The sequence below is a fragment of the Drosophila ananassae genome, chromosome 2R (genome assembly GCF_017639315.1).
Source record: "Drosophila ananassae strain 14024-0371.13 chromosome 2R, ASM1763931v2, whole genome shotgun sequence".
In the NCBI taxonomy this organism is placed as follows: Eukaryota; Metazoa; Arthropoda; class Insecta; order Diptera; family Drosophilidae; genus Drosophila; species Drosophila ananassae.
The window spans coordinates 24,870,078-24,882,998 of record NC_057928.1 but is presented as its reverse complement, the minus strand read 5'-3'; the positions used below and the strand labels follow the sequence as shown (position 1 = coordinate 24,882,998).

General features: G+C 47.6%; 1 protein-coding gene across 2 annotated transcripts in view; it reads left to right on the top strand.

The window, feature by feature from the left end:
• The window catches only part of LOC6507673 (serine/arginine repetitive matrix protein 2), a 38,947-nt gene that overhangs the window by 5,648 nt on the left and 20,378 nt on the right, over positions 1-12,921 (top strand). The window contains exons 5-9 of one of the 2 annotated variants that reach the window (XM_032453598.1): positions 5,970-7,837; positions 8,215-8,734; positions 10,185-11,147; positions 11,594-11,995; positions 12,214-12,339. In XM_032453598.1, coding sequence (XP_032309489.1) covers positions 5,970-7,837; positions 8,215-8,734; positions 10,185-11,147; positions 11,594-11,995; positions 12,214-12,339 — 3,879 coding nt within the window. Of the gene's footprint in view, positions 1-5,969; positions 7,838-8,214; positions 8,735-10,184; positions 11,996-12,213; positions 12,340-12,921 lie in introns of those variants that run through there. The other variant, XM_032453599.2, reaches the window with a different exon arrangement.

Here is a 12,921-nt window from a genome sequence, read left to right as displayed (position 1 = left end):
CCGGATCCTAAGAATCCGTTCCCCCCCTTGCACCAAAAACGGTGTGTGTGTGTGTGTGTGTAGGAGCCTGGAGGTGCAGGCTCCAGTTAATCCTCCTCCTCAGCCAGGTGCAAAAGTCAAGTGTAAACATTAGAAAGCAAACAGAACACTTGTTGTTCCGGCGGTTAAATAAAACTAATTATTTATTTCCGAGTGATAACCAAAAAAAAAAAACAAGAAAAATTTGTGAAAAAATAGTGAGAAATCGTATCTGATCAATAATGAAGTGGCAGTAATGCAATATAATGTATAGATTTGCAGAAAAACGAGAGTGAAATTGTGTGCGCAGTGCTGCTTTGCGCCACATTTGGTATTTGCACCCACTACCTTGCCTTGGCCCACTCATCCCCCCCCCCCCTTTTGGAGGTCCATTTTTGATGCACTTCCTCCACTGGCCACTTAACTTCAAATTCATAAACACAATCGCCAAAGGTGATATAATAAGGTGGCTTGCTCCGAGGGGGCCTATTAAATGTCTCGTTGTGCTGGAGTGGCCTCCGACATCCTTGATGTCCTGTGATTAATCGGGCCGAGTGCGTGGCTGGCTTTAAGTTGTGCTCTGGCATTTAAATAACTCGCGATTGTCCAAAGGACAATGAGCGGAAGGACCCCTTTTTATTAACAATATCTCCGGGCGAAATAAATTAGCGCACACACCTTGCGCGTCAACACCTGTTCGCAGTTGGGCCTCCGGGCCATTGCTTGGGCGACAAAGGAGCTTTAAGGCTGCCACTTTACTTACACTTGCCACATGAAAGGTTTGGATTTAATTCGAGTGGTGTTTTCCTTTGATATCAAGGGGAGGCATAGGCCTAACCGGTATCCTGTAGCCAGTATCCTGTGATTGATATCCGCACATTACATTTATTAGATTAAATTAATTTGCTGCTCTGCGGTTGCCAGCAGGCCCTCAGTGCTTCCAATTTTTGTTTTATTTTTTGTTTTTGTCCCGGCTCCAATAAAATTTTTGACAATCAATAATTTGCACAAAAAGCTCCGCCACCCACACCCCATACAGGATACAACATTCAGGAGGCTGTGTGCTCAATACGAGCCCGGCATACATAAATCAATTTTGTCCTTTGTTTCCCTTTATTGTGTGGGTATTCAATCATTTACCTATATACTTATGTATGTGTGGGCTCCGGGACCAGGACTCCCCCCGGCAGGACGGGCATGTGTGTACTCAAAACTGAACTGTTTGCCGAAAAAACAAACAAAAAAAAATAACAAAAAGGAAAAGTAATCATTTCATGTCGTCCTTGTAAAGGATGTTTTACAACGCATTTGTTTTAAGTACACAAAGTATTTTCACGTGCCATTTGACAGTGGCGGTGGCGGTGGCGGTAATATATCATGATCGTGAGCCCACCTTCGGGTTAATTGGCCAACTTTTCAATTAGGCGCGTGGATTCAGAGCGCGGCTAATTGCAAACAAGTTCAACTTCAGCTACAGAGCCAGAGCAATAGCTCTTTAGCCACAAAACGAAAACCGAACCGGGGCCAGCGAAAAAAATCAAAAATCAGCTAAAAGCAACTAAATCTACTCATTTTTCGGCCTGGGTATTTTGCGAAATTGCTAGACGGATGACCTTCGAAACCTTTAGGCCGTAAAAATAAAAAAGTTTGTTGGCATTTTGCAATTTCTGAATTGCAAACAGATAGTCATAGACTAGAGCCTATGCCTATGCCATTTTGTAATTATGAGTTCGATCGGTGCAGTGTCTGTCAATATGGTATGGAAAATGTGAAACTTGTTTCCCCTCCTGGCCGTCCACTTTTGGCCACATTTGGTCATTGGCTTTCAGTCAATGCCGATGCAGTCGCCGATTGGCCAGTTAGCTTGCAATTTGCTATTTTGTTACCACATCGTAGCCAGGCGGTGGCGGCGGCGAAGAAGCTGCTTCTGCGTCGAAAGTGCAAGTCGTCTAACAGGTATCCGGAGTTAATGCAATCGATTTGCCAGACTTCGTCTTCATCCTCGTCCTCGTCCTCGTCCTCGCCCTCAAATGCTTAGACAACAAGTGCGGTGCTTAAATGATGAAAAAGTTAAAAACCAGTTTTATGATGCATTCAGCATGCGGCATGCAGCATGTGGCATGTGGCATGTGCAACGTGCTGGGCACTTTCTGTATATACTTTTAATTTTATTTACGAGCCCCCAAAACCGGCAATAGACAGCCATCGAGTCTTGCTCCAAAGAAATGCGGGAAATAGTTGCGTGGAAACTTTCGTCCTCATCGGTGCAGCGCCAAGAGTTCAGTTCCACTCGAGCAGCTCTTTAAATTCAAGTAATTTGTACGGAAAGAGTTCCGGTTTTAATGCTCAGAACTTACTTCTTTCGTTTGGCTTTTAATCGGAGTAAGAGCTTTCTCTCAATCTCTTTAACAAATACAATTTCCGCAAATACAAAAATGTACATAGAAATATGAGATTGTTTTCGAGAGATACATGATTGCATTGAATTATTATTAAAAGGCTGATCAACTTATGATGATCGCTGCATAATGAATGCACGGTCATTAAACTAATTGGGAATTAAAGACACACATACAGTGACTGGCAGACTGGCAGACTGGCAGACGTACCTCTCCGCATATTTAATGGAAAAATGGCACGAGTGCAGGCAACAACACCGTGTTTTTCAAATGTTTAGATAGCCCGGAGAAATAAAAATAAAAATAAAAATGCGATGTGAAGCGCGTGTTTGCGGAGAAGTGTAATTAGCGTCGTAAAGTGAGAGTGAGTGGCCCCCACTTCCTCCCCATACGAACACGAATGCCAGGAATGTCCTTTTACTTAAAGCTAAGCAGGATTTAAGCCTCCGACTGCCAACTGCCTTTTGAGAGCCATAGCTGTGGAAAAGTAAAATGTGGTTCAGGAATGCTATTCATTTCCTTGCCACCCTCTTGGTTTGATGATTTAAAGGAAAAGGTTTTATTAAAGGGGTTTTTCAAAGTTATATTTCATAAAGAGAAGAGTCTGAAAAATTATTCAACATTTAGTCATGGACTGTCATAGACTTTCTCTAAGCTGTTTTTGAATCTTTTGCTGTTTTAACTCTTTACTCTTGAAGATTATTAATTTATTTAATGAATCCCATTTAGAACCTCAACTGGGACAGTCATCTCATGTGATTTGAGTTAAATTAATGAATCTCAATGAGAAATACCTCTGTAGGCCGTTCAGAATGTTTTTTTATTTGCATTAGCCCACGCACTTCAAAAACTCTTTCGAAAACCCGCTGGGGGCTTTCCAGTTCTAGCAAATACTTATATGGCATTGACATGTTTTCTCATTGGCTTCAATTTCTCTGCAAACTGGTTCGTTTGTAATTAAATACTGACAGAAGAATCCATTTTTAAATAACTTTACACTGCCTGATTTAAAAATTTAATTGTTTTGTTAAGCCAGAAAGTTATATTGAAGCCTTGGCTGGCCAGAATTTACGGCCCATAATGCGACTCTTTTGACGCTCAGCTGGGTCCCTCCATCCACGTACCAATAATTCCAAAATTGGACTAAAAGTTGTGTAACGCCCCCGCTTAAAAACAAAATATGACAGGCCGAGGCAACGAACCGAGTTATGTACAAAAGTATATAATACATATGTATATCTGCATTTGTGGCCGTTGACCATTTTGGAATGACAAGTTTTCAAGTGATTATATTCGAATGCCAAAAGCGACCGATGCTGAAGAGATTTCTTTGGATTTGGGTTCTGAGCCTTTCCATCTGTCGCTTCTTCGTTGGCGTTCGTTTTTTTTTCGTTTTTATATTATTTTTTAGCCAGCCTACTCTAGCCAGGCATTTAAGCCACTTAAAAATTCCAATATAACATCAAAGATACATGCGATGTCGCCAGCCAGCCAGTCATCCACCCATAAAGGAGGAAGTGAAATGATGACAGCTCGGAGGAGGGCTGGGCTCCATTTATTGACACAACTTAGTGAATGTGACTTCCGGTGGTGTCCGCATCCCAGGATATATCTCACATTAAGTTATAAAGATGCAGCCAGTGGGCAGCCGGGGCAGCCGGGGGCAGCCTGTCAGAAAAACTGTCAATAACACACTTTACATCACATCAGTTAGCCCAATTCGATGTCAAGCTGTGCTCCGTGACACCCACCATGCACCTTGCAATCGATTTGGATGGGTTTCCGAGCATAACTAACATATATATTAACTGGGTTCTGTGCGCTTTTCAGACCAACTGGTTTGGCCACATTTTTTCCCACTCAGACTCACTCACGCATTTACGCCGCTCGAGAGTATATGTATTTTCTCAGCCACTCGGCATAGACTGTTTAGTTCAGGGTCAAGTTTAGACGCCATTTGGCAGCCTTTCGATATCTGGATCTGGAGAGGCGGATCCGGATAGCTAGTCATCAAATATGCGGACTCTGGGCCCTGTGCCCTGGGCCGAATGAATGTTTTGTCGGAAACCGCATTCTATATCCAATTTTGTTTCCAATATTTGGCCACCAGCTAACAGCCACGCCCTGTGCCGCATCCACCAGCCAGCTAGCTAGTGGCAGCAACAAGGCAAAGCACTTATATGCCATCAGAGAGTGCACTTGAAAGAAATTAGATATCTATCTATTATAGGGGAAGTCTAGCCAAACTAATGAATACCTATATATGTTCTAAAAGAGTTTCTGCTTGAAGTGTGTATTATATTTCTTTAAATTTCATTTTCATAAATATATTTATTTTTTCGAGTGTATGGAAACTGCAAGAGACTCTATGAGGGGCTGCAGCATTTACTGCAGCGCTTACTGCAAGATGTCAACGAGTTCAGGCGAGTGCTGAACCGTGTTCCCGGACATTGAACCGTTGTTCGAGCACTCCTCCAGTACTCGCCCGGATCGGGGATTGGATCGGGTCGTTTATCCTAACCATTAAGCCCGTAGACAGGCAGCTGCTTCCAGTTGTTGTACCTAGTATATTAGCGCTCAATCGGATAAGGGCTTCTCACTCGAGGCACTCCAATGCCTCGGAAAGGAACTGTCGGTGGGGAGGAACACTGTTCAAATGGGTACATGGGTACACACAGTGTCTTGAGGAGCTAGTGAAGATTTCAGATAGTGTTTGATTCGCAGGACAGTGACTGGCAGAGCTGGCAGAAACCACTTCTGGTCTGGTGAACATGCATTCATATTAGGGCTGCAAAAAGCGTCGATGGGGTGCTTACGTTCCCTTGAAGTGGGTGAAAAACGGTGTCAACCCATTGAACTGATTTTTGGTTGGATGATTGCCGCTTATCTTATTCAAATGGGCAGGGATTTAAGTTTATTTCATAGTTTGAATGTCTTCATCACAGAAATTCGGAAAGGAAATGGATGGAAAATTTAGAAATCCTTTTTTGAAATAGAACTTCTGTAACGAAATATGGTGGTTTTTATTTTGAATTTATGAACTTGAGAGTAGAGAGCCTATCTTTTGCCTATCGATATTTCAGGGATATTTCTTATTTTTATTTTTGCGCTTTTTTGTGCAAGCTTTAAAGCCACATGTGGGAAAGGAAACGTTTATTTATGTTTCAACACAAAACAAGTAAACCAAAAAACTAGTTTGGCTGCAAGTAATTATTCAAATGAAGCTATATACTTCACTCCAGCTAAAAACTTTGTTATTTATTGCAAAAAACCTGCATCTGAACACTAATAGCTGCAAAGAGACTGTTTTCCTGGTTAAAAATGAAGTTTTACCCAAAAAAAGTAAAATTTTAAAAAGAAAACGGTAATAACGTTATTTTTTGGGGTAAAGAAGTGTAAAGGATAAGCAATCTTCGATTAATTTCCCTTTTCGATAAAGAACGGTCACGATCGATAATCCCTTAACGCTTAAATTTTAGATTCAAAATACCAAAAAAAGGATAGTTTCGGTTTATCGGAAGCTTAATCTTGATTTGAATTTTGTCTTCCTAGTGATCCGCCACTCGACGCACTCGTCACAGGAAACCCAACGTCGCCAAGACCTCTAACTCGCCAGGACTACGCCTGCCTCGATTCTAGCGAGGCACAGTCGGACGATAGCCACCTGACACGCGACTCCATTACCCGGGAGTCCCAGAACGACGAGCTCTCCTCCTCCACCCTCGAGAAACTAGACGTTAGCACACTTCCCTTGCCCGCTCTGCCCAAGCGTCGGCGCACCCGATCCCGCGCCAGTCCCTCAAAGCACCTGAAGCCTCCACTGACGGCACAGCGTCATGAAGCTGTCGAAGATGCCACGGCAGGTGCAACAGCAGCAGGAGCAGCTCAGCATCAGCAGCCACCCAAGCACCGTCAGCGAGCAGTCAGTCCGGATGCCCAGAAGCCGGAAATAAGCAATCAACAAGCGAACCAGAAGCAACAGACTCCCCAGCAGCAGCATCTCTCCGCCTTCCAGCAGTACGTGGCGAAGCGAAGGGAGAGCTTGGAGGCCTCCAACCGGAGTTTCAACGAGAAGCTGGAGGCGCGCAGGATGCACTATCACATGGGCGGGAGCGGGGCCAATGGAAGTGCCCCCAACGGGGGAGTGCCCACCTATCTGTTTGGAGAACACTATCACGGCGGGCACGGCTCCGGCTCCGGACGGAAGTCGATCTCTCCCGCCACCAACAAGGAGGAGATATTCCTCAACAAATCCGGATGGGTACAGGTCAACACCAAGCGCGGCAGCAGCAAGGAAGATTATCATAGACTGGCCTATGGCCAGCAGAATGGAGGAGCTCCGGATCGTGGTAGAACCTCGTCCCGGGCCATGGGAATGGATCACAATCGTCGCTCTGACTTGGCCCGCCAGTCATTCATCCAGCAGCACCACCAACAGCAACAACAGCAGTCGGAGCCAAAGTTTGTGAGCTCCAAAGTGGAGGAACTCATCCAGAGGAACGAGGCGCGGCTAAGTGGCTACTCCTCGCGAGATCCTGCCCTGAGGCCGGGATATCGGATTTTAGATCCCCAGCTGGCGAATATTCTCAACGAGCGACCCGGCTTCTTGCCGGTGAAGAGCCCCAACGACTTGGACACGCCCATTACGCCCATACTGTCGCCACCACCCGCTTTCCAGGACAACAGTCGCAGCAGTCGGCATCCGGAACGACGTAAGCCAAGTCGACAGCAAGTTCCGTTGCCGGTGCCATTGCCCGTGCCGCTTCCGTCACAGACACAGTCCCAGCTGGGCACCCAGCAGCACATGGCCAACGGCACCGCCAAGGGCATGGTCTTCTCCCGCAGCTTCGAGTACGATACGCGGCGTCCCACCCCCACCGACAGCTATGTGGAGACGTTTTCCCGCAGCTTTGATGGAAATCTATCGGAGCGCCCCCTGCACCTGGGCATGCCCATGATGCCCATGGTGGGGCTGCAGCGCGAGAGGTCGCCCAACTTCAGCACCCTGACCGGGAACTCGCCCAACTACTTAACCAAGCGGGAGAGCAGCGGCGGTGGCGGCAGCAGTGGCTCCCTGCGCAGCCGGGACAACTCGCCCAAGTATCTGAATCCCCAGACGACGACCGCCTACTTGAACACAGCCGTGAAGGAGGCGCCACCGGTGTTCAGTCCGGCCACCAACCAGGCACCCAACCAAGCCAAGTACTCGCCGCGTTCCCGACACGAAAGGACGGCGGAGCGGGCCAAGAGCCATGCTCTGGGTAGGTCGCGAAAGTCGCAGTTCAGTCGGGTGGGCAGCGCCGGTCCGTTGGTGGCCCATCCACCCACTGGAATGGGAAACATGGGCGTATCGCGATTCCGCAGCTTCGATACGTCCAAGAGCCAGCGCCTCAACTCCTGCGACAGCGGCGCGAGATCAGGTGGGTGCAAGAAATTGAGTTTTAATTACCAAACTTTTTGTTTAGCCAACTTGGCGGAAGTGATTAGCCACGACATGGGATGCCTTTTTTTTATGAGCCCCACGCACCTGACCCTGTCCGGGCGGAGGCGGAGTTAGAGGGCGGAGGGCTGCCGGCCAATCAGCATGACCAGGCCACTTGGCATTGACAAATCCGCCAGCATCATCCGTAGGATAGTTGGCGTTTTTTTCCCCCGTGATTAATGTTCGATGATTAGGCAAATCGCAATGTCGCATCCGACGGTTGTTAAATGTGAAATAAATGCCTCACCATTTGAGGTCAGGCACTGCCACTATTACCACTAATGTCCTGACGTCTGCTTCCCTCCCATCCCACAGATCTCTCCAACGACGAGCTGGACAACGAGGACGGAGGCCTGAACGAGTTCCTGTCCGCCGGCACTCACAAGTTCCCCAAAACCGGGACATGCAGCGTCAGCATCTCCCCATTTAAGATGCAGCGCCAACGCTCCCTAACTCCGGATCGCAACGAGTCGCACAGCTCGTCCAGCAGCCTGCGGAAACAGCGTTCGCTGACTCCCGAATCCAGGTCACTGACCCCCGAGGAGCGTCGCAAGAAGGGCTCCCAGCTGTCGCTCAGCGGCTCCCGTCAGAATTCCGGCTCAAGGAGCAGCACTTTGGAGTCACGTCAACGGCACGAGGACAGGACGCCGCCCAACATCTCTCGCAGCTCCTCCAGCTCCAGCTACAGTGGCGGCGACTCCCACGAACCCCTCAATGCCAGCAACAGCTCTACAGTCACGGGTACAGTGGTGGTTCCCACCAGTAGCTCCTCCAGCCATCGGCGTGCTCTGGCCGCCAAGCAGGCAGAGCAGGAGCACCGCATCCGAAGGTCCCGGTAAGTGGAATCTATTTATTTTTATTTTTCCGTTAAGTTATTCATAAAGGAATAAAGTGTTCTGCGGACTTTTAATCTTTTCCAGCCAGGTGAGCAAGAATATCTTCGGGGGTGAACCGAAGCTTGCATGTCCTTTATTAAATCCTTTGTACATCCTTGCCTCTCTAAGCCTTGAAATAGTAAAACACAATTTTATTCATATTTTTTGTAAATTTTTGTCCCAAAGGGATATAGGATATATAGTTCCTCCAAAGGGGAGCTATATTATTGGCCAATACTTATCTGATTCTTGAGCGGAATACCTTGAATGATTTGTGGAACGATTCTCCACAAATCTGCATCAAAACCCAGAAACGAAATATTTTTTAGATTTTTTCTCAAATTTTCTGGAGGGTCCCCTTCAAAAATCTATAAAAGTGGTTGGGGTCAATATATGACCTCTTGCGTCGGCTATATCTTGGCCAATAGTGATCCGATTCTTGAGCGGAATACCTTGAACGATTTGTGGAACGATTCTCCACAAATCTGCATCAAAACCCAGAAACGAAATATTTTTTAGATTTTTTTCAAATTTCTGGAGGGTCCCCTTCAAAAATCTATAAAAGTGGTTGGGGTCAATATATGACCTCTTGCGTCGGCTATATCTTGGCCAATAGTGATCCGATTCTTGAGCGGAATACCTTGAACGATTTGTGGAACGATTCTCCACAAATCTGCATCAAAACCCAGAAACGAAATATTTTTTAGATTTTTTTCAAATTTCTGGAGGGTCCCCTTCAAATATCTATAAAAATGGTTGGTATCATTATACGACCTCTTGCGATGGCTATATCTTGGCCAATAATCATCCGATTCCTGAGCGGAATACCTTGAATGATTTGGTTATCGAGTCTCTTTTAATCTGCACCTAAATCTCGGTACAAATTAATTTTTCTACATTTTTTCTGCGTAGTCCCCTTTGAAAATCCACAAAAGTGCATGAAACCACCATATGACCCTCAGCTCAGGCCTTATCCCTGGCAATAATCATTCGATTCTGGAAGTGGCGTAGATAGCTTTTTGATATGGGGGGGATATGACTCAGAATAATATCCAGTTTTTTTGTAAGTTTTATTTTACACTGCGATAATAATCCGCAATCTGCGATAATAATAATAATAATGCTGTACTGCACAGTCATCGCGTAAAAATGTGTTTCTTTTTCAATTTTGAGATTATATCATTTTATAATTCTCAGACCCAAGGGGGGAGATTGATCCCCCTGATCCCCCTGATCCCCCCACCCCCCCTAACTACGCTACTGGATTCTGGAACGGAATACCTTAAATGATTTGGGGATCTAGGATCTAGAAATCTAGAAACAAATAATTACCTCTCGATTTTATTCTTAATTGTTTTATTTTTTATTATTTGAATTTTTTAAAATTTATTTATTTTAACTCCTTTCCAGATCATTGCAGCTTAGTGAGCGGTCACCGAACCGGACCCACAAGTCCGTAGTGAACGTGGGTGGCGTGGTATCCGGCCAGCCGCCACAGGCATCGGCCGCCGCCTACCAGCAGTCCCGCCTGGCCAGCGGAGCCACGATTTTTCCGCCCAGCATTCGGGCTTCTTCGAGCCGAAACCAAGCATCTTCATCCGGAAACGCGGTAAGGGTGCGCCAAAGCCAAAATGAGGCGGACAAGGCCCGCTCCTTTGACTTCGACTACAGCAACTACAACCGTGGGGGGCGGAAGGCCGAGTCCTCGGCCAGGACGGCCCATACCAGCGGAAGTGGAGGCGATAGTGGCAGCAACCAGAACCTGCGCATCGAGCGGGAGTCCCGCTCCTTCGACGACGATTATCGTGAGGCGATGCTGAACAACAACAATGGCGGAAGTGGACGTTTCCTGCAGCCCACGGTGGCGGATTCGGGACACGGTTCACTGGCCTCCAGTTCATCCTCCCGGCTGCGCAAGAGCAACTCGCCGGTCAACACGTCCCCCGGCATGGAGCACGGAGCCTCGAGGTCGCCCCAATCCTCGGGCTCGTCCACGAACAATCTCCACCAGGCGCAGCCGCGGCAGACGGGCAGTCCGCAGAGCTACGGAACCCGGTTGTGTGACCACGAGCTGACGTACGAGATGCTCCGCAAGTCGCCGATCATGAACTTCCGGCGGGGCGACAGCAGCGACTACGAGCTGCCGGTGATGCTCCGGAATCGGGAGACCATCAACTCGGGCGGCAACAGTGAGCTGAACTTTATGAGTAACGAGACAAGGATATATGAGCATCCGACCACCGTGTTGAAGCCACAACGCTCGCTCCGCCAAAATCCAGGATCGCGGGACGACCTGACGACCTTGGAGGTGGCTGTGGGCGTGGGCGGTGACTACATCTACCGACAGGCGGCAACTCAGCCGCGAAGCAGCAGGTACTAGACACCACCAGACAGACTTCCTACCACTACGACTACTTCTACTACTACTAGCACACCACTTCCTCTGTCGACCAAATCTAATAACACCCAAGGGGTACACTAACCCGACCAGAGAAGCACCCGTGCGTGTGTGTTTGCTTCAAAAGACTGTCCATGCATACTAACTAATCTAATGTACTAACCGAATCTATGAATTTTGCGGTGGTGGCGGCCTTAGTAATTTATTTATTTTCATCGCTTCCCACTAAGATACATGTACTAACCTAATTCAAAAGTAAAAACCGAGTGGTGGGATATGAGATGGCCTCCCATTACCGAGGTCACATAACACGAAGAAGCCATTAAGATGGAATTTGGCTGTCGCATGGTGGATGGTTGATGGTTGATGGTGGATGCCCTCTTGACTACGTGGGCTGACGTGTCATATCCTTGTTTTATAGCACACCCATAGCGAATCCCATACCCACACCCACAAGCAGCAGAAGCTGCAGCAAGACATTGGATACCTGCGACTATTGGCCCCGATGCGCCGGCTGTCAGGAGAAGAGTGCCAGTGCACCTGGAGCCAGGATGGAGAAGAAATCTAAGAAGGAGGAGCAACCGCAGCATCAGCAGCAGCAGCACGTCACCACAGTGGCCGTTAACGAAAACCCGAAGCAGCCACGCGTCGAAAAGTCCTCCTCCAATCCACCGTGGACCTTCTTGTGCAGCGGAGTGGCCAGCATTTGCCATTCAGATGGGATACAGACAACGCAGGAGGCCGGAACAGGAACAGTAGAGGCTGGCGTAGAGGCTGGAGTAGAGGGCTCCCCAGTGGCATCACAAAAGGAGATTGCGCTCAGGTGAGTTTCGCTTTATTCCACGGTCGGTGCCAGAGTGGCAGCAGCCGGTCGAGGAGCCATTAGCGATTGACAGGCGCAAAACAGAGTCCAGGGCCCAAGTACCCCATTTAACATGACAGATAACAATGAAAATGAGTGGCGACAGCGGAATGAGATTGGATACCGTCAATAATGGATAATGGTCATCATCTTTGTGTTGTCCTTTCTGCCCTTTTCAGTGTTGTTTGCCGACGGGAGAGGAGAAAGCAAACTAAGGCCGTAAAGAACAAGTGCTGTCGCGACAGCAGGAAACGCAGTCGATCCCTGCCCAGCATGCTGATGCCACAAGGACCTCCAGTCGAGCGGTAAGCTATTTTTTTTTTCCACCGTCTATTTCTGGATACTTCAATTAGCGTTTTTTTCCGGGCGAGGCTCTGTTTATTGGGAAGGCTGGGAAAAGCCAAATTTAGCAAAATTGTTTGCCTGTCAGTGTTCATTAACCTTTAATCGATGAACGTTCAATTTGGCTGGTAGCTCTGGTCTAGGGTCTCAGGTGACCACATTCCAGGACACTAACAGCCACAGACACAGACACAGGCCGTGTCAGGTTGTAAAAGTCGCAATTGTGTTTTATCGGCTGGCAAACTGGCCTCCACCAATGTGGTGGCATATGCCATTGTCCACCATCGCTGTGAAAAGGCTCAGCAAAGTCTGGGCTTCCTCTTTATTGTCAAACAAATAAACAGCCAGTGGTGCCACGGCATCCATACCCATTCCCATCCCCATCCCCATTGACGAGTTCAGCGACCTACTGCACGACTATTCTATAGACACAGATTTGAACATCGTCCTTAGAGCGCCCCCTCGGATTCTACTTGCCTCCTTTTACGCTGCTCCATAAATAAGTAATGAAGAGGTGTGTGTGAGAGTGGCCATGGTTGTGTGTG